Source organism: Oncorhynchus clarkii, chromosome 24 (genome assembly GCF_045791955.1).
Source record: "Oncorhynchus clarkii lewisi isolate Uvic-CL-2024 chromosome 24, UVic_Ocla_1.0, whole genome shotgun sequence".
Taxonomy (NCBI): domain Eukaryota; kingdom Metazoa; phylum Chordata; class Actinopteri; order Salmoniformes; family Salmonidae; genus Oncorhynchus; species Oncorhynchus clarkii.
In genome coordinates this window covers 44,036,426-44,062,216 of record NC_092170.1, presented here as the reverse complement: position 1 = coordinate 44,062,216, position 25,791 = coordinate 44,036,426, and the positions used below count along the sequence as shown (strand labels likewise).

General features: G+C 42.2%; 1 protein-coding gene across 16 annotated transcripts in view; it reads left to right on the top strand.

The window, feature by feature from the left end:
• The window catches only part of LOC139383183 (amyloid beta (A4) precursor-like protein 2), a 159,263-nt gene that overhangs the window by 128,410 nt on the left and 5,062 nt on the right, over positions 1-25,791 (top strand). For 9 of the 16 annotated variants that reach the window (XM_071127616.1, XM_071127607.1, XM_071127615.1 and 6 more), the window contains one exon: positions 7,357-7,439. In XM_071127616.1, the coding sequence (XP_070983717.1) occupies positions 7,357-7,439 (83 nt within the window). Of the gene's footprint in view, positions 1-2,620; positions 2,657-7,356; positions 7,440-25,791 lie in introns of all 16 variants that reach the window. The other 7 variants (XM_071127613.1, XM_071127612.1, XM_071127603.1 and 4 more) reach the window with 1 other exon arrangement.

The following is a 25,791-nucleotide window of genomic DNA, read 5'->3' as shown; positions in this document are numbered from 1 at the left end:
TCACACTGCACCTAATGCCCTGCCAGGTTGACTCTGTAAACATGCCCCTTGACCTCTTCAAGGTATTTCCACAGCTAATACTGCACCTAATGCCCTGCCAGGTTGACTCTGTATCTGAGGTTACTATCCAATCTTCGATGCAAGGAAGCTATATTTCTGAAGCGCTGGTCAAGATGATTGCTGGATTCATTGTTCTGGCATCTTTCTGGGGTGCTGCTGGTCCATGGCTGGTGACTCTGTAAACATGCCCCTTGACCTCTTCAAGGTATTTCCGCAGCTCACCCTGGGCAGGTTGACCCTTGGCCTGGACAGTGATCTTAGACACAGTCTTTAATGTGAGGAAGCACTGGTTGAGATGATTGCTGGATTCATCGTTCTGGCATCTTCCTGGGGGATCCTGCTGGTCCACGGCTGCACTCTCTGATTTGCTGAAGTACAAAATACTCTGCTTCCCTTATCAGTGGCTCCATCTCTGTTGAGCGAATGGCCATAGACACACCCGGGTCTATCAGGCAAGCTGCTACAGGGGTCGAAGCTGCCAGAGGAATCAGTATGAACGTGAAGTCCTCACAGTGACTTCAGGACAACCTGTACCAAAAGTTTTGCAACGCTAGTTGACTCGAAGTGTGCCTCCACGGTTGAGAAGACACGGCAACACATCAGACAGCAACTGGCTGAAAGTTCACAAGCTGTTCTAGCTTGGTCCAGTCACGCTCTGTGATCGTCTTCAGATTTCTGCCCTGTTAGCTAGTGATCGTCTTCAGATTTCTGCCCTGTTAGCTAGTGATCGTCTTCAGATTTCTGCCGTTAGCTAGTGATCGTCTTCAGATTTCTGCCCCGTTAGCTAGTGATCGTCTTCAGATTTCTGCCCCGTTAGCTAGTGATCGTCTTCAGATTTCTGCCCCGTTAGCTAGTGATCGTCTTCAGATTTCTGCCCCGTTAGCTAGTGATCGTCTTCAGATTTCTGCCCCGTTAGCTAGTGATCGTCTTTAGATTTCTGCCCCGTTAGCTAGTGATCGTCTTTAGATTTCTGCCCGTTAGCTAGTGATCGTCTTCAGATTTCTGCCCCGTTAGCTAGTGATCGTCTTCAGATTTCTGCCCTGTTCGCTAGTGATCGTCTTCAGATTTCTGCCCCGTTAGCTAGTGATCGTCTTCAGATTTCTGCCCCGTTAGCTAGTGATCGTCTTCAGATTTCTGCCCCGTTCGCTAGTGATCGTCTTCAGATTTCTGCCCTGTTAGCTAGTGATCGTTTTATTTGAAACATCGCCATCTACTGGCAGCATTTACTCACCAGATTCAGAAGTTCAAAAACCCTAATAGAAAAAAAATGGAATACCACATTAGATTTTTGCCAATAGATTTTAATTTTTAATTTAATTTTGTTTAATTTTAGATTGTTTTGCAGTCAGAGTTTCAGTTTGTTTTGAAACTGTTATTTCAGTTTACTAAAGTTTTTCCAATTTTAGTTTTTATTTTAGTGTCAGTTTTTGTTTACTATAATAACCTTGAAGTGTTCAATTTCTGGAACCGTTCGTCTTTTAAATCTCTCTCTGTCGTTCTCTCTCTCTGTCGTTCTCTCTCTCTGTCGTTCTCTCTCTCTGTCGTTCTCTCTCTCTGTCGCGCTCTCTCTGTCGCGCTCTCTCTGTCGCTCTCTCTCTGTCGCGCTCTCTCTGTCGCTCTCTCTCTGTCGCGCTCTCTCTCTCTGTCGCGCTCTCTCTCTCTGTCGGGCTCTCTGTCGCTCGCTCTCTCTGTTGAGTGTTCGCGCTCTCTCTCTGTCGCTCTCTGTCGCGTTCTCTGTCGCGCTCTCTCTGTCGAGTGTTCTCTCTCTCTCTGTCTCTCTGTCTCTCTGTCGCTATCTCTCTCTGTCGGGCTCTCTCTGTCGAGTGTTCTCTCTCTCTCTGTCGGGCTCTCTCTCTCTCTGTCGGGCTCTCTCTCTCTGTCGGGCTCTCTCTCTCTGTCGAGTGCTCTCTCTCTGTCGAGTGCTCTCTCTCTCTGTCGGGCTCTCTCTCACTGTCGGGCGCTCTCTCTCTCTGTCGCTCTCTCTGTCGAGTGTTCTCTCTGTCAAGTGTTCTCTCTCTCTCTCTCTGTCGGGCTCTTTCTCTCTGTTGGGCTCTCTCTCTCTGTCGAGTGTTCTCTCTGTCGAGTGTTCTCTCTCTCTGTCGCTCTCTCTCTGTCGAGTGTTCTGTCTCTCTGTCGCTCTCTCTCTGTCGGGCTCTCTCTCTCTCTGTCGGGTGTTCTCTCTGTCGAGTGTTCTCTCTCTGTCGCTCTGTCGGGCTCTCTCTCTCTGTCGCTCTCTCTCTGTCGAGTGTTCTCTCTGTCGAGTGTTCTCTCTCTGTCGGGCTCTCTCTGTCTCTCTCTCTCTCTGTCGCTCTGTCGCTCTCTCTGTCTCTCTCTGTCTCTCTGTCTCTCTGTCTCTCTGTCTATCTGTCTCTCTGTCTCTCTCTCTCTCTCTGTCGCGCTCTCTCTGAGATTAACTTGGGGGAAGCTTCCCTGCAGGACTCCTTGGCTGCTCCATCATTGAACACTGCTTGATAATCCTGCCTTTTCTCTTCTCACCTGGGTTTCTCTTTTTCTCTTTCCGTTTCTTTCCCTTTTTCTGTTGCTCATTCCTGTTGCCTAGGCGATCTATCAGACTCCCCACGTGCCTTCAAGAAAGGTTGGTGTCTCTCCCTCTCCCTCTTATTTTCTCCATCTCTCCCTCTCCTCTTTCGTCCCTCTCCTCTTCCTTCCCTCCCCCTCTCCTCTTTCTTCCCTCCCCCTCTCCTCTTTCTTCCCTCCCCCTCTCCTCTTTCTTCCCTCTCCTCTTTCTTCCCTCTCCTCTTTCTTCCCTCTCCTCTTTCTTCCCTCCCCCTCTCCTCTTTCTTCCCTCCCCCTCTCCTCTTTCACCCCTCTCCTCTTTCTTCCCGCTCCTCTTTCGCCCCTCTCCTCTTTCGCCCCTCTCCTCTCCTCTTTCTTCCCTCCATCTCTCCATCACTATTCTCTGTTTCTCTTATTCTATTTCAGTCCCCTCTCTATTAATTAGCCATTCAACTGTTATGATTACCCACAAGGGGGGTGGGGGAATCACGTGTCATATGTCAAATTACAGTCTGGTCAAAGTAGGGCAGTAATAGGGTATCAAAAGTAGGGCACTACATTTGGGCTCCCGAGTGGCACAGCGGTCTAAGACACTGCATCTCAGTGCGTCACTACAGTCCCTGGTTCAAATCCCGGCTGTATCACATCCGGCCGTGGTAGGGCGGCGCACAATTGGCCCAGCGTCGCCCGGGATAGGCCGTCATTGTAAAATAATAATTTGTTCTTAACTAGTTAAAGGTTAAATAAATAAATATATAAAAACATAGGGAATAGGGCATCAGTAGTGACACTAGAGACCGTCCTACTTTCTGTTATTTCCTCTCCTCCACTGCCTCTCTCTCGCGCTGTCGCTCGCTCTTTCGCTCGCTCTTTCTCTCGCTCGCTCTTTCTCTCGCTAGCTCTCTCTCGCTAGCTCTCTCTCGCTAGCTCTCTCTCGCTAGCTCGCTCTTTCTCTCGCTAGCTCGCTCTTTCGCTCGCTCGCTCGCTCCGTCTCTCGCTCTGTGTAAAGAGACTAGAGAAACCATTTTCTCCACTCTCCTCTCTCCCAAGTCGTCATCACATCCTCCAGTCCATTTGTCAAAGTTATTTTCCTAATTGTTTCACCCAGTCTCCGGTCTGTTCCCTCCAACCCCTCTCTCCCTCTCTCTCTCCTTCCTTGGCTCTCTGCTTTGGGCAGAGGGTTCCACTGATCCACAGACAGGTGCAAAGTGGCACAATTTCTCTACTTTCAGAAGGGAATGAGAGGGGGACTTATGTCTGATTTGGGTTTAACATGGTGATCTAGCTGGACTGTGTACGGTCAATCACAGAACCGTGTTTCCACTCTAAATTAGTGCCCATAGGGTTCACTGTATAGGGAATGAGAGTGCTGCCATTTGAGACTGGCCCAATATGACCTCTGTTAATATTCTAGATCAAAGCCAGGGCCTTCACTGTGAATATTCTAGATCAAAGCCAGGGCCTTCACTGTGAATATTCTAGATAAAAGCCAGGGCCTTCACTGTGAATATTCTAGATAAAAGCCAGGGCCTTCACTGTGAATATTCTAGATAAAAGCCAGGTCCTTCACTGTTAATATTCTAGATCAAAGCCAGGGCCTTCACTGTTAATATTCTAGATCAAAGCCAGGGCCTTCACTCTTAATATTCTAGATCAAAGCCAGGGCCTTCACTGTGAATATTCTAGATCAAAGCCAGGGCCTTCACTGTGAATATTCTAGATCAAAGCCAGGGCCTTCACTGTTAATATTCTAGATCAAAGCCAGGGCCTTCACTGTTAATATTCTAGATCAAAGCCAGGGCCTTCACTCTTAATATTCTAGATCAAAGCCAGGGCCTTCACTGTGAATATTCTAGATAAAAGCCAGGGCCTTCACTGTGAATATTCTAGATCAAAGCCAGGGCCTTCACTGTGAATATTCTAGATCAAAGCCAGGGCCTTCACTGTGAATATTCTAGATCAAAGCCAGGGCCTTCACTCTTAATATTCTAGATCAAAGCCAGGGCCTTCACTGTGAATATTCTAGATCAAAGCCAGGGCCTTCACTGTTGAATATTCTAGATAAAAGCCAGGGCCTTCACTGTGAATATTCTAGATCAAAGCCAGGGCCTTCACTGTGAATATTCTAGATCAAAGCCAGGGCCTTCACTGTGAATATTCTAGATCAAAGCCAGGGCCTTCACTGTTGAATATTCTAGATCAAAGCCAGGGCCTTCACTGTGAATATTCTAGATCAAAGCCAGGTCCTTCACTGTGAATATTCTAGATCAAAGCCAGGGCCTTCACTGTGAATATTCTAGATCAAAGCCAGGGCCTTCACTGCGAATATTCTAGATAAAAGTGGGGCTTTTAAAGCTCAATCTGATTCATTTGTTCTTCACTGACTTGCCTAGTAAAATAAAGGTACAAATTTAAAAAAGCAGCCAACAAGTGCTCAGCATATGTGGGAACTCCAAGACGGTTGGAAAAGCATACATATAAACTGTTTTAGTCAACAACGTAAATGTAAACAAACACTGGTTAACATGGTTAAAACAAGCATTGAATCTGAGAGTGGTTACATTTCTCCAGGATGACCATTTGGTTTCTGTTTCATCTGTGGATTTACCCTTTATGGTTGAATTCAAAATGTCACCAACAAAAAGGTCAACAATAGGCCTTCAGCATATGACATTCATTTTTCACCTGTAAATAGCCCTTTTCAGTAGTGCTCAAAGCCATGCCATGAACACAGCATTCATTTTTCACCTGTAAATAGCCCTTTTCAGTAGTGCTCAAAGCCATGCCATGAACACAGCATTTATTTGTCAACTTGAATCAATGAGTCCCAATCTGTCCTCCATGACAACACAATCATAAACAACAGAGTAGGGCTGGCTAATACATCCTTAGTTTTTGGGTCATGCTCAGGTAAAACAATTTGGCCAATCTTTTCTTCCATATTTCCAAGTCCTATTCTTGAAGATCAAGGGGTATAACATTTATTGGAATGAGGGGAATTCTGATAGACTTTTGGTTTTTAATGTAAAGATATATAATTTAATCGTATTATTATAATGTAGTAGAAAGCGATGGGTTAGAAGAAGCCTACATAACCAACCCATAATGTAACATCCATATATGACCAGCTGTGTAAACTTTAACAGTGATTTATCCTGCAATAGATGTTGTTCAGTCAGTGACGTACATGTTTGTCTTCTTCTAATGCTTCTTAAGGGGACAGTAATCGAACAGTAACTGAATGTAATCAGATTACGTTACTGAGTTTAGGTCATCTTAAAGTTACGTTACTGATTAAAAGTTTGGACAGGTAACTAATAACTGTAACAGAATTACATTTAGAAGGTGACCTAGCCAACCCTGGGTATGGCTAAGGGAGCTGTGGAATGGAGTGATTTTAGTGCCAACAGAACCTAAATCATAAGATCAATCATTCAGTAATGGTCTTAAACGTCTTCAGCTCTCTCTCTCTCTCTGTCTCTCTGTCTCTGTCTCTGTCTCTCTCTCTCTCTCTCTCTCTGTCTTTCTCTCTGTCTCTGTCAGACAGACGTACAGACAGAGAGACGTACAGACAGAGAGACGTACAGACAGAGAGACGTACAGACAGAGAGACGTACAGACAGAGAGACGTACAGACAGAGAGACGTACAGACAGACTTTCTGTATGTCTCTCTGTCTGTATGTCTATCTGTCTGTATGTCCCTCTGTGTCTGTCTATGTCTGTCTCTCTGTATGTCTCTCTCTCTGATTCTCTCTCTGTCTGTCTCTCTCTGTCTCTGTCTCTGTCTCTCTCTGTTAATTTATTCATGGTGTATCTTCTTTGTGTGTATTTTACAATAGGTTTAGTTTTTAACCGTCTGGTCCCTAGCTTCGTATTTGACTCTATGCTCCAGTTTGTGGCCCCCAGTAGATTCTATAAGACTGAACTGAGTTCTGAAAGTTCTTATTAATGAAGAAGGTCAAAGGACCCCATGAAACTGAGTGTTTCCTGTTAAGCTCCGGAACTGAGTGTTTCCTGTTAAGCTCCGGAACTGAGTGTTTCCTGTTAAGCTCCGGAACTGAGTGTTTCCTGTTAAGCTCCGGAACTGAGTGCTTCCTGTTAAGCTCCGGAACTGAGTGCTTCCTGTTAAGCTCCGGAACTGAGTGCTTCCTGTTAAGCTCCGGAACTGAGTGCTTCCTGTTAAGCTCCGGAACTGAGTGCTTCCTGTTAAGCTCTGGAACTGAGTGTTTCCTGTTAAGCTCCGGAACTGAGTGTTTCCTGTTAAGCTCCGGAACTGAGTGCTTCCTGTTAAGCTCCGGAACTGAGTGTTTCCTGTTAAGCTCCGGAACTGAGTGTTTCCTGTTAAGCTCCGGAACTGAGTGTTTCCTGTTAAGCTCCGGAACTGAGTGTTTCCTGTTAAGCTCCGAAACTGAGTGTTTCCTGTTAAGCTCCGGAACTGAGTGTTTCCTGTTAAGCTCCGGAACTGAGTGTTTCCTGTTAAGCTCCGGAACTGAGTGTTTCCTGTTAAGCTCCGGAACTGAGTGCTTCCTGTTAAGCTCTGGAACTGAGTGTTTCCTGTTAAGCTCCGGACTAAAGAGGAAGCCTGGGGCTCTACACAGAGGATGGCGCAAATAATAAGAATGTGGAATGTTGAAGGAAGAATTTGATTCAAACAATATCAGCAGTGAGTCCAGTTGGACTACAGTCACACAACCCTCTGTCTCCCTCTCTATTTTCTGTTCCTCCCGATTGGCTGACGTCTAATCCCTGACCTCGAACCTCTCTCCTGCCCCCTACAGGTTCAGGGATGTACGGCCAGGACGGGCTGATCGGAGCCGAGGAGAGGGTCATCAACAGCAAGCCCAAGATCAACAACAACATGGTGAGAGATCTGTCACGGCCGTCTGTTTTTCTGACTGTGCTCCCGTCCGTCCGTCTGTCACCGCTATAGACATCTTGTACACAGTATAACTTCTACAGGTAATAACAGCACAAGTCAGAGTAGACTGCTGATCATCTGATCAATAACCAGTGTCTGAGATCCTCTCTTCTCAACTAATGTCTTTCTCCCCCTTAAATACACAGTCTTCAGAGAGTATTCACACCCCTGGACTTTTTATCACATGTTGTTGTTGTTACAGCCTGAATTTACAATGGATTACATTGAGATATTGTCACTGATCCGACACACAGAAGCAAAATAACGTAAAAGTAGAATTATGTTTTTAGAAATGTTTACAAATTCATTAAAGCTGAAAGGGAAAGGGGGGATACCTTGTCAGTTATAGAACAGAAAGGGGGGATACCTAGTCAGTTGTAGAACAGAAAGGGGGGATACCTAGTCAGTTGTAGAACAGAAAGGGGGGATACCTAGTCAGTTGTCCAACAGAAAGGGGGGATACCTAGTCAGTTGTCCAACAGAAAGGGGGGATACCTAGTCAGTTGTCCAACAGAAAGGGGGGATACCTAGTCAGTTGTCCAACAGAAAGGGGGGATACCTAGTCAGTTGTCCAACAGAAAGGGGGGATACCTAGTCAGTTGTCCAACAGAAAGGGGGGATACCTAGTCAGTTGTCCAACAGAAAGGGGGGAAACCTTGTCAGTTGTCCAACAGAAATGGGGGATACCTAGTCAGTTGTCCAACAGAAAGGGGGGATACCTAGTCAGTTGTCCAACAGAAAGGGGGGATACCTAGTCAGTTGTCCAACAGAAAGGGGGGATACCTAGTCAGTTGTCCAACAGAAAGGGGGGATACCTAGTCAGTTGTCCAACAGAAAGGGGGGATACCTAGTCAGTTGTCCAACAGAAAGGGGGGATACCTAGTCAGTTGTCCAACAGAAAGGGGGGATACCTAGTCAGTTGTCCAACAGAAAGGGGGGATACCTAGTCAGTTGTCCAACAGAAAGGGGGGATACCTAGTCAGTTGTCCAACAGAAAGGGGGGATACCTAGTCAGTTGTCCAACAGAAAGGGGGGATACCTAGTCAGTTGTAGAACAGAAAGGGGGGATACCTAGTCAGTTGTCCAACAGAAAGGGGGGATACCTAGTCAGTTGTCCAACAGAAAGGGGGGATACCTAGTCAGTTGTCCAACAGAAAGGGGGGATACCTAGTCAGTTGTAGAACAGAAAGGGGGGATACCTAGTCAGTTGTCCAACAGAAAGGGGGGATACCTAGTCAGTTGTCCAACAGAAAGGGAGGATACCTAGTCAGTTGTCCAACAGAAAGGGGGGATACCTAGTCAGTTGTAGAACAGAAAGGGGGGATACCTAGTCAGTTGTAGAACAGAAAGGGGGGATACCTAGTCAGTTGTCCAACAGAAAGGGGGGATACCTAGTCAGTTGTCCAACAGAAAGGGGGGATACCTAGTCAGTTGTCCAACAGAAAGGGGGATACCTAGTCAGTTGTAGAACAGAAAGGGGGGATACCTAGTCAGTTGTCCAACAGAAAGGGGGGATACCTAGTCAGTTGTAGAACAGAAAGGGGGGATACCTAGTCAGTTGTCCAACAGAAAGGGGGGATACCTAGTCAGTTGTAGAACAGAAAGGGGGGATACCTAGTCAGTTGTCCAACAGAAAGGGGGGATACCTAGTCAGTTGTCCAACAGAAAGGGGGGATACCTAGTCAGTTGTAGAACAGAAAGGGGGGATACCTAGTCAGTTGTCCAACAGAAAGGGGGGATACCTAGTCAGTTGTAGAACAGAAAGGGGGGATACCTAGTCAGTTGTCCAACAGAAAGGGGGGAAACCTAGTCAGTTGTCCAACAGAAAGGGGGGATACCTAGTCAGTTGTCCAACAGAAAGGGGGATACCTAGTCAGTTGTCCAACAGAAAGGGGGGATACCTAGTCAGTTGTCCAACAGAAAGGGGGGATACCTAGTCAGTTGTAGAACAGAAAGGGGGGATACCTAGTCAGTTGTCCAACAGAAAGGGGGGATACCTAGTCAGTTGTCCAACAGAAAGGGGGGAAACCTAGTCAGTTGTAGAACAGAAAGGGGGATACCTAGTCAGTTGTCCAACAGAAAGGGGGAATACCTAGTCAGTTGTCCAACAGAAAGGGGGGATACCTAGTCAGTTGTCCAACAGAAAGGGGGGAAACCTTGTCAGTTGTCCAACAGAAAGGGGGGATACCTAGTCAGTTGTCCAACAGAAAGGGGGGATACCTAGTCAGTTGTCCAACAGAAAGGGGGGATACCTAGTCAGTTGTCCAACAGAAAGGGGGGATACCTAGTCAGTTGTCCAACAGAAAGGGGGGATACCTAGTCAGTTGTCCAACAGAAAGGGGGGAAACCTAGTCAGTTGTAGAACAGAAAGAGGGATACCTAGTCAGTTGTCCAACAGAAAGGGGGGATACCTAGTCAGTTGTCCAACAGAAAGGGGGGATACCTAGTCAGTTGTAGAACAGAAAGGGGGGATACCTAGTCAGTTGTCCAACAGAAAGGGGGGATACCTAGTCAGTTGTCCAACAGAAAGGGGGGGATACCTAGTCAGTTGTAGAACAGAAAGGGGGGATACCTAGTCAGTTGTCCAACAGAAAGGGGGGATACCTAGTCAGTTTTCCAACAGAAAGGGGGGATACCTAGTCAGTTGTCCAACAGAAAGGGGGGATACCTAGTCAGTTGTCCAACAGAAAGGGGGGAAACCTTGTCAGTTGTCCAACAGAAAGGGGGGATACCTAGTCAGTTGTCCAACAGAAAGGGGGGATACCTAGTCAGTTGTCCAACAGAAAGGGGGGATACCTAGTCAGTTGTCCAACAGAAAGGGGGGATACCTAGTCAGTTGTCCAACAGAAAGGGGGGATACCTAGTCAGTTGTCCAACAGAAAGGGGGGAAACCTAGTCAGTTGTAGAACAGAAAGGGGGGATACCTAGTCAGTTGTCCAACAGAAAGGGGGGATACCTAGTCAGTTGTAGAACAGAAAGGGGGGATACCTAGTCAGTTGTCCAACAGAAAGGGGGGGATACCTAGTCAGTTGTCCAACAGAAAGGGGGGATACCTAGTCAGTTGTCCAACAGAAAGGGGGGAAACCTAGTCAGTTGTAGAACAGAAAGGGGGGATACCTAGTCAGTTGTCCAACAGAAAGGGGGGATACCTAGTCAGTTGTCCAACAGAAAGGGGGATACCTAGTCAGTTGTCCAACAGAAAGGGGGGATACCTAGTCAGTTGTCCAACAGAAAGGGGGGATACCTAGTCAGTTATACAACAGAAAGGGGGATACCTAGTCAGTTGTCCAACAGAAAGGGGGGATACCTAGTCAGTTGTCCAACAGAAAGGGGGGATACCTAGTCAGTTGTCCAACAGAAAGGGGGGATACCTAGTCAGTTGTCCAACAGAAAGGGGGATACCTAGTCAGTTGTCCAACAGAAAGGGGGGATACCTAGTCAGTTGTCCAACAGAAAGGGGGGATACCTAGTCAGTTATACAACAGAAAGGGGGATACCTAGTCAGTTGTCCAACAGAAAGGGGGGATACCTAGTCAGTTGTCCAACAGAAAGGGGGGATACCTAGTCAGTTGTCCAACAGAAAGGGGGGATACCTAGTCAGTTGTCCAACAGAAAGGGGGGATACCTAGTCAGTTGTCCAACAGAAAGGGGGGATACCTAGTCAGTTGTCCAACAGAAAGGGGGGATACCTAGTCAGTTGTCCAATAGAAAGGGGGGATACCTAGTCAATTGTACAAATGAATGCATTCAACTGAAATGTGTCTTCCGCCTTTAACCCTCTGAATCAGAGAGGTGCGGGGGGGGGGGGGGGGGGGGGGCTGCCTTAAATTAACATCCACGTCTTCGGCGCCCGGGGAACAGCGGGGCAGAACAACAGATTTTTTTTTTTTTTTTACCTTGTCAGCTCTGGAAATGTCTTGAATCAATAAGTATTCAACCCCTTTGTTATGGAAAACCTAAACCAGATCAGGGGTCAACATTTAACAGGTCACATAATAAAGCTGCATGGCGTTTTCCATGATAAAAAATACATATAGCGCATCATGTTATGGGTATGCTTGTCATTGGCAAGGACTAGGATAAAAATAAAATGAATAGCGCTAAGCACAGGCAAAATCCTAGAGGAAAACCTGGTTCAGTCTGCTTTACAGCCAGACACTGGGAGACGAATTCACCTTTCAGCAGGACAATAACCTACAACACAAACAACAAATCTACCCTGGAGTTGTTTACCAAGAAGATGGTGAATGTTCCTGAGTGGCAGAGTTACAGTTTTGACTTCAATCTGCTTGAAAATGTATGGAAAGACCTGAAAATGGTTGTCTAGTAATGGTCGTCAACCAATTTCACAAAGTTTGAAGGATTTTGAAAATAATAATTGGTAAATGTTGCACAATCCAGGTGTGGAAAGCTCTTATATACTTACCCAGAAAGCCTCACATCTGTTATCGCTGCCAAAGGTGATTCTAACATGTATTGAATCAGGGTGGTTGAATACTGATCTAATAAAGATATATTTTGTGTTTTATTTTACATTTACATTTTTTACAAATGTTACAATTTTTCTTTCCACTTAGTGTTTTGTGTAGATCGTTCAAACCAATGACAATGAAATCAATTTTAATCCCACTTTGTAATCAACTAAATGTGGATAAAGTCAGGGGGTGTGAATACTCTCTGAAATGACCCTAAAACAACTCTGTGTTCTGCTGAATAGGCTGGAATATCCAGATATGATAATCAAATCAAATCAAATTTATTTTATATAGCCCTTCGTACATCAGCTGATATCTCAAAGTGCTGTACAGAAACCCAGCCTAAAACCCCAAACAGCAAGCAATGCAGGTGTAGAAGCACGGTGGCTAGGAAAAACTCCCTAGAAAGGCCAAAACCTAGGAAGAAACCTAGAGAGGAACCAGGCTATGTGGGGTGGCCAGTCCTCTTCTGGCTGTGCCGGGTGGAGATTATAACAGAACATGGCCAAGATGTTCAAATGTTCATAAATGACCAGCATGGTCGAATAATAATAAGGCAGAACAGTTGAAACTGGAGCAGCAGCACGGTCAGGTGGACTGGGGACAGCAAGGAGTCATCATGTCAGGTATTCCTGGGGCATGGTCCTAGGGCTCAGGTCCTCCGAGAGAGAGAAAGAGAGAAGGAGAGAATTAGAGAACGCACACTTAGATTCACACAGGACACCGAATAGGACAGGAGAAGTACTCCAGATATAACAAACTGACCCTAGCCCCCCGACACATAAACTACTGCAGCATAAATACTGGAGGCCGAGATAGATAGTAATATGTCAAAAGTAATATATATATATATATATTAGTAGTATATCTAAGAATAGATAGTAATATATGTAAAAAGTAATATATATATATAATAGTATATCTAAGTATAGATAGTAATAAATGTAATATACTACTATATATATATATATATATCTAAGAATAGATAGTAATATATGTAAAAAGTAATATATATAAGTTATCTAAGTATAGATAGTAATATATGTAATATATATAGTAGTATAGATAGTAATATATGTAATAAGTAATATATAGTATAGATAGTAATATGTATTAGTATATCTAAGTATAGATGGTAATATAAGTAATAAGTAATATATACAGTAGTATAGATAGTAATATATGTAATAACTATATATATATATATATATATATATATATATATATGTGTGTGTGTATTTATGTGTGTGTGTGTATATATATATATATATATATATATAGTAGTTCTAGATAGTAATATATGTCATATAGATAGTAGTATATGTAATAGGTAAGTAGTATACGTAATAAGTAATATATATATATATAGCAGTATAGATAGGTGTGTGTGTATATATATATATATATATATATATATATATATATACATACACACCTATCTATACTGCTATATATATATATATATTACTTATTACGTATACTACTTACCTATTACATATACTACTATCTATATGACATATATTACTATCTAGAACTACTATATATATATATATATACTATATATATATATATATATATTAGTTGTGTGTGTGTGTATATATATGTAGTTATATAGTAGTATATCTAAGTATAGATAGTAATATATTTAATAAGTAATATGTGTGTATATATATAGTAGTATATCTAAATATAGATAGTAATATACCTCTTTGACATCAGGCTCCTTAGCTCTAATATATGATCAAGCTTTAGATGAGATGCACCATCCTATGATGACTGCTGTTAGCAGTTTGCCTACTCTGGGCCTCTGTCAACCACTCTGCCAAACCCTCAGATCACCACGAAAACAGAGAGGATATACTCCATGGATCACCACTAAAACAGAGAGGATATAGTCCATGGATCACCACTAAAACAGAGAGGATATAGTCCATGGATCACCACTAAAACAGAGAGGATATAGTCCATGGATCACCACTAAAACAGAGAGGATATAGTCCATGGATCCCCACTAAAACAGAGAGGATATAGTCCATGGATTTCACAGTAGCCATCTTCTTTCTGCATGCTCTCATTTACCAGAAGCATCATGTCTCCTCCTTCCTCTTGGATCCTTGAAGTTGAATGTTTGTTATGTGTTTAGCATGTAGATCCAAGGCCAAGCGTATAACTGTGTTTGTGTAATGCAGTCATGTGTTGTTTTTATTTGTATGTTTGTTATGCATGACAGTATTATTGTTTTTGCACATGTGGAGTCCAAACACAGAACAATCAGAGTTAAAACATTACAGTTTATATTACATGAAACTATAAATGGTTGTTTGCCTGTAGCAGGGGCCTAAACATGTGTTCTGAAGAGAACCTCTAGGTAACCTAGACAACCATAAACATGTGTTCTGAAGAGAACCTCTAGGTAACCTAGACGACCAAAAACATGTGTTCTGAAGAGAACCTCCAGGTATCCATTGACAACCACAAAGACTCTGATCTTTACAGACTGAACATACAACCAGTCTCTGCTTCTCTGCCCACTTCTCAACCAACAGACACGCACTATGGTAGATAGGTGTAAATGTACACACAATACTCCATATCTCTCTCACACACACACACACACCCACACACACACACAATACTCCATATCACACACACACACAATACTCCATATCACACACACACACAATACTCCATAACACACACACACAATACTCCATATCACACACACACAGTACTCCATATCACACACACACACAATACTCCATATCACACACACACAATACTCCATATCTCACACACACAATACCCCATAACACACACACACAATACTCCATAACACACACACAATACTCCATATCACACACACACAATACTCCATATCACACACACACACAATACTCCATAACACACACACACAATACTCCATATCACACACACACAGTACTCCATATCACACACACACACAATACTCCATATCACACACACACAATACTCCATATCACACACACACAATACTCCATATCACACACACACAATACTCCATAACACACACACACAATACTCCATAACACACACACACAATACTCCATAACATACACACACAATACTCCATAACACACACACACACACACAATACTCCATAACACACACACACAATACTCCATAACACACACACACACAATACTCCATATCACACACACACAATACTCCATAACACACACACACAATACTCCATAACACACACACAATGCTCCATAACACACACACACACAATACTCCATAACACACACACACGCAATACTCCATAACACACACACGCAATACTCCATAACACACACACCCACAATACTCCATATCACACACACACAATACTCCATAACACACACACACACACAATACTCCATAACACACACACACAATACTCCATAACACACACACACAATACTCCATAACACACACACACAATACTCCATAACACACACACACAATACTCCATAGCACACACACACAATACTCCATAACACACACACACACAATACTCCATAACACACGCACAATACTCCATAGCACACACACACAATACTCCATAACACACACACAATACTCCATATCACACACACACAATACTCCATAACACACACACACAATACTCCATAACACACACACACAATACTCCATATCACACACACACAATACTCCATATCACACACACACAATACTCCATAACACACACACACAATACTCCATATCACACACACACAATACTCCATATCACACACACACAATACTCCATATCACACACACACACAATACTCCATAACACACACACACACAATACTCCATAACACACACACACACAATACTCCATAACACACACACAATACTCCATATCACACACACACACACAATACTCCATAACACACACACACAATACTCCATAACACACACACACAATACTCCATAACACACACACACAATACTCCATAACACACACACACACAATACTCCATATCACACACACACAATACTCCATAACACACACGCACAATACTCCATAACACACACACACAATACTCCATAACACACACACACAATACTCCATATCACACACACACACACAATACTCCATAACACACACACACAATACTCCATATCACACACACACAATACTCCATAACACACACACACAATACTCCATATCACACACACACAGTACTCCATATCACACACACACACAATACTCCATATCACACACACACAATACTCCATAACACACACACACAATACTCCATATCACACACACACAATACTCCATAACACACACACACACAATACTCCATAACACACACACACACACAATACTCCATAACACACACACACAATACTCCATAACACACACACACAATACTCCATAACACACACACACACAATAATCCATAACACACACACACAATACTCCATATCACACACACACAGTACTCCATATCACACACACACACAATACTCCATATCACACACACACAATACTCCATAACACACACACACAATACTCCATATCACACACACACAATACTCCATAACACACACACACACAATACTCCATAACACACACACACACAATACTTCATAACACACACACACAATACTCCATAACACACACACACAATACTCCATAACACACACACACAATACTCCATAACACACACACACAATACTCCATAACACACACACACAATACTCCATAACACACACACACACACAATACTCCATAACACACACACACACAATACTCCATACCACACACACACACAATACTCCATATCACACACACACATTACGCCATAACACACACACACAATACTCCATATCACACACACACAATACTCCAAATCACACACACACACAATACTCCAAATCACACACACACAATACTCCATAACACACACACACAATACTCCATAACACACACACACAATACTCCATAACACACACACACACACACAATACTCCATAACACACACACACAATACTCCATACCACACACACACACACACACAATACTCCATAACACACACACACAATACTCCATATCACACACACACACAATACTCCATATCACACACACACATTACGCCATAACACACACACACAATACTCCATATCACACACACACAATACTCCATATCACACACACACACAATACTCCATATCACACACACAATACTCCATAACACACACACACAATACTCCATAACACACACACACACAATACTCCATATCACACACACACAATACTCCATATCACACACACACACAATACTCCATATCACACACACACAATACTCCATAACACACACACACAATACTCCATAACACACACACAATACTCCATATCACACACACACAATACTCCATATCACACACACACAATACTCCATAACACACACACACAATACTCCATAACACACACACACAATACTCCATAACACACACACACACAATACTCCATAACACACACACACAATACTCCATAACACACACACACAATACTCCATAACACACACACACACACAATACTCCATAACACACACACACAATACTCCATAACACACACACACAATACTCCATATCACACACACACACAATACTCCATATCACACACACACAATACTCCATAACACACACACGCAATACTCCATATCACACACACACAATACTCCATATCACACACACACACAATACTCCATATCACACACACACACAATACTCCATATCACACACACACAATACTCCATAACACACACACACAATACTCCATAACACACACACACAATACTCCATGACACACACACACAATACTCCATAACGCACACACACAATACTCCATAGCGCACACACACAATACTCCATAACACACACACACAATACTCCATAACACACACACAATACTCCATATCACACACACACACACAATACTCCATATCACACACACACAATACTCCATAACACACGCACACAATACTCCATATCACACACACACAATACTCCATATCACACACACACACAATACTCCATATCACACACACACAATACTCCATAACACACACACACAATACTCCATAACACACACACACAATACTCCATAACACACACACACAATACTCCATAACACACACACACAATACTCCATAACACACACACACAATACTCCATAACACACACACACAATACTCCATAACACACACACACAATACTCCATAACACACACACACAATACTCCATAACACACACACACAATACTCCATAACACACACACACACAATACTCCATATCACACACACACAATACTCCATATCACACACACACACAATACTCCATATCACACACACACAATACTCCATAACACACACACACAATACTCCATAACACACACACAATACTCCATATCACACACACACAATACTCCATATCACACACACACAATACTCCATAACACACACACACAATACTCCATAACACACACACACAATACTCCATAACACACACACACAATACTCCATAACACACACACACAATACTCCATAACACACACACACAATACTCCATAACACACACACACACACAATACTCCATAACACACACACACAATACTCCATAACACACACACACAATACTCCATATCACACACACACACAATACTCCATATCACACACACACAATACTCCATAACACACACACGCAATACTCCATATCACACACACACAATACTCCATATCACACACACACACAATACTCCATATCACACACACACACAATACTCCATATCACACACACACAATACTCCATAACACACACACACAATACTCCATAACACACACACACAATACTCCATGACACACACACACAATACTCCATAACGCACACACACAATACTCCATAGCGCACACACACAATACTCCATAACACACACACACAATACTCCATAACACACACACAATACTCCATATCACACACACACACACAATACTCCATATCACACACACACAATACTCCATAACACACGCACACAATACTCCATATCACACACACACAATACTCCATATCACACACACACACAATACTCCATATCACACACACACAATACTCCATAACACACACACACAATACTCCATAACACACACACACAATACTCCATAACACACACACACAATACTCCATAACACACACACACAATACTCCATAACACACACACACAATACTCCATAACACACACACACAATACTCCATAACACACACACACAATACTCCATAACACACACACACAATACTCCATAACACACACACACAATACTCCATAACACACACACACAATACTCCATAACACCCACACACAATACTCCATAACACACACACACAATACTCCATAACACACACACACAATACTTCATAACACACACACACAATACTCCATAACACACACACACAATACTCCATATCACACACACAATACTCCATATCACACACACAATACTCCATATCACACACACACAATACTCCATATCACACACACACACAATACTCCATAACACACACACACAATACTCCATAACACACACACACAATACTCCATAACACACACACACAATACTCCATAACACACACACACAATACTCCATAACACACACACAATACTCCATACCACACACACAATACTCCATAAAACACACACAATACTCCATAACACACACACACAATACTCCATATCACACACACACAATACTCCATAACACACACACACAATACTCCATATCACACACACACAATACTCCATACCACACACACACAATACTCCATAACACACACACACAATACTCCATAACACACACACACACACAATACTCCATAACACACACACACAATACTCCATAACACACACACACAATACTCCATATCACACACACACACAATACTCCATAACACACACACACAATACTCCATAACACACACACGCAATACTCCATATCACACACACACACAATACTCCATATCACACACACACACAATACTCCATATCACACACACACACAATACTCCATATCACACACGCACAATACTCCATAACACACACACAATACTCCATAACACACACACACACAATACTCCATAACACGCGCACACAATACTCCATAACACACACACACAATACTCCATAGCGCGCACACACAATACTCCATAACACACACACACAATACTCCATAGCGCACACACACAATACTCCATAACGCACACACACAATACTCCATAACACACACACAATACTCCATATCACACACACACACAATACTCCATATCACACACACACAATACTCCATAACACACGCACACAATACTCCATATCACACACACACAATACTCCATATCACACACACACAATACTCCATAACACACACACACAATACTCCATAACACACACACACAATACTCCATAACACACACACACAATACTCCATAACACACACACACAATACTCCATAACACACACACACAATACTCCATAACACACACACACAATACTCCATAACACACACACACAATACTCCATAACACACACACACAATACTCCATAACACACACACACAATACTCCATAACACACACACACAATACTCCATAACACACACACACAATACTCCATAACACCCACACACAATACTCCATAACACACACACACAATACTCCATAACACACACACACAATACTTCATAACACACACACACAATACTCCATAACACACACACACAATACTCCATATCACACACACAATACTCCATATCACACACACACAATACTCCATATCACACACACACACAATACTCCATATCACACACACACACACAATACTCCATAACACACACACAATACTCCATAACACACACACACAATACTCCATAACACACACACACACAATACTCCATAACACACACACACAATACTCCATAACACACACACACAATACTCCATAACACACACACAATACTCCATAACACACACACAATACTCCATAAAACACACACAATACTCCATAACACACACACACAATACTCCATATCACACACACACAATACTCCATAACACACACACACAATACTCCATATCACACACACAGTACTCCATATCACACACACACACAATACTCCATATCACACACACACAGTACTCCATATCACACACACACAGTACTCCATATCACACACACACACAATACTCCATATCACACACACACAATACTCCATAACACACACACACAATACTCCATATCACACACACACAATACTCCATAACACACACACACGCAATACTCCATAACACACACACACACAATACTCCATAACACACACACACAATACTCCATAACACACACACACAATACTCCATAACACACACACACACACAATACTCCATACCACACACACACAATACTCCATAACACACACACACACAATACTCCATAACACACACACACAATACTCCATAACACACACACACAATACTCCATAACACACACACACAATACTCCATAACACACACACACACACTACTCCATATCACACACACACAATACTCCATAACACACACACAATACTCCATATCACACACACACAATACTCCATATCACACACACACACAATACTCCATATCACACACACACAATACTCCATATCACACACACACAATACTCCATAACACACACACACAATACTCCATATCACACACACACAATACTCCATATCACACACACACAATACTCCATATCACACACACACACAATACTCCATATCACACACACACAATACTCCATAACACACACACACAATACTCCATATCACACACACACAATACTCCATATCACACACACACAATACTCCATAACACACACACACAATACTCCATAACACACACACACACAATACTCCATAACACACACACACAATACTCCATAACACACACACACACAATACTCCATAACACACACACATAATACTCCATAACACACACACACAATACTCCATAACACACACACACACAATACTCCATAACACACACACACACACAATACCCCCATATCACACACACACACAATACTCCATATCACACACACACAATACTCCATAACACACACACACAATACTCCATATCACACACACACACAATACTCCATATCACACACACACAATACTCCATAACACACACACACAATACTCCATAACACACACACACACACAATACTCCATAACACACACACACAATACTCCATAACACACACACACAATACTCCATAACACACACACACAATACTCCATAACACACACACACAATACTCCATAACACACACACACACAATACTCCATATCACACACACACAATACTCCATAACACACACACACACAATACTCCATAACACACACACACACAATACTCCATAACACACACACACATAATACTCCGTAACGCACACACACAATACTCCATAACACACACACAATACTCCATAACACACAAACACAATACTCCATAACACACACACACAATACTCCATAACACACACACACAATACTCCATAGCACACACACACAATACTCCATAACACACACACACACAATACTCCATAACACACACACAATACTCCATAACACACACACACAATACTCCATAACACACACACAATACTCCATATCACACACACACAATACTCCATAACACACACACACAATACTCCATAACACACACACACAATACTCCATATCACACACACACAATACTCCATATCACACACACACAATACTCCATAACACACACACACAATACTCCATAACACACACACAATACTCCATAACACACACACACAATACTCCATAACACACACACACAATACTCCATAACACACACACACACAATACTCCATAACACACACACGCACACAATACTCCATAACACACACACACAATACTCCATAACACACACACACACAATACTCCATAACACACACACACAATACTCCATAACACACACACACACACAATACTCCATAACACACACACACAATACTCCATAACACACACACACAATACTCCATAACACACACACACAATACTCCATAACACACACACACAATACTCCATAACACACACACACAATACTCCATATCACACACACACAATACTCCATAACACACACACAATACTCCATAACACACACACACAATACTCCATAACACACACACACAATACTCCATATCACACACACACACAATACTCCATAACACACACACACAATACTCCATATCACACACACACAGTACTCCATATCACACACACACACACAATACTCCATATCACACACACACAATACTCCATAACACACACACACAATACTCCATATCACACACACACAATACTCCATAACACACACACACACAATACTCCATAACACACACACACACAATACTCCATAACACACACACACAATACTCCATAACACACACACACAATACTCCATAACACACACACACACAATACTCCATAACACACACACACACAATACTCCATATCACACACACACAGTACTCCATATCACACACACACACAATACTCCATATCACACACACACAATACTCCATAACACACACACACAATACTCCATATCACACACACACAATACTCCATAACACACACACACGCAATACTCCATAACACACACACACGCAATACTCCATAACACACACACACAATACTCCATAACACACACACACAATACTCCATAACACACACACACACACAATACTCCATACCACACACACACAATACTCCATAACACACACACACACAATACTCCATACCACACACACACAATACTCCATAACACACACACACACAATACTCCATAACACACACACACAATACTCCATAACATACACACACACACAATACTCCATAACACACACACACAATACTCCATATCACACACACACACACTACTCCATATCACACACACACAATACTCCATAACACACACACACAATACTCCATATCACACACACACAATACTCCATATCACACACACACACAATACTCCATATCACACACACACAATACTCCATAACACACACACACAATACTCCATAACACACACACACAATACTCCATATCACACACACACAATACTCCATATCACACACACACACAATACTCCATATCACACACACACAATACTCCATAACACACACACACAATACTCCATAACACACACACACAATACTCCATATCACACACACACAATACTCCATATCACACACACACAATACTCCATATCACACACACACAATACTCCATAACACACACACACAATACTCCATAACACACACACACACAATACTCCATAACACACACACACAATACTCCATAACACACACACACAATACTCCATAACACACACACATAATACTCCATAACACACACACACAATACTCCATAACACACACACACAATACTCCATAACACACACACACAATACTCCATAACACACACACACAATACTCCATATCACACACACACAATACTCCATATCACACACACACACAATACTCCATATCACACACACACAATACTCCATAACACACACACACAATACTCCATAACACACACACACACACAATACTCCATAACACACACACACAATACTCCATAACACACACACACAATACTCCATAACACACACACACAATACTCCATAACACACACACACAATACTCCATAACACACACACACAATACTCCATAACACACACACACAATACTCCATAACACACACACACAATACTCCATAACACACACACACAATACTCCATAACACACACACACAATACTCCATAACACACACACCCAATACTCCATAACACACACACACAATACTCCATAACACACACACACAATACTCCATAACACACACACACAATACTCCATATCACACACACACAATACTCCATATCACACACACACAATACTCCATATCACACACACACACAATACTCCATATCACACACACACACAATACTCCATATCACACACACACACACAATACTCCATATCACACACACACACAATACTCCATAACACACACACACACAATACTCCATAACACACACACAATACTCCATAACACACACACACAATACTCCATATCACACACACACACAATACTCCATATCACACACACACAATACTCCATAACACACACACACAATACTCCATAACACACACACACACAATACTCCATAACACACACACACAATACTCCATAACACACCCACACAATACTCCATAACACACACACACAATACTCCATAACACACACACACAATACTCCATAGCACACACACACAATACTCCAGAACACACACACACACAATACTCCATAACACACACACACACAATACTCCATAACACACACACACAATACTCCATAACACACACACACAATACTCCATAACACACACACACAATACTCCATATCGCACACACACACAATACTCCATAACACACACACACACAATACTCCATATCACACACACACAATACTCCATATCACACACACACACAATACTCCATATCACACACACACACAATACTCCATAACACACACACACAATACTCCATAACACACACACAATACTCCATAACACACACACACAATACTCCATAACACACACACACAATACTCCATAACACACACACACAATACTCCATAACACACACACACAATACTCCAT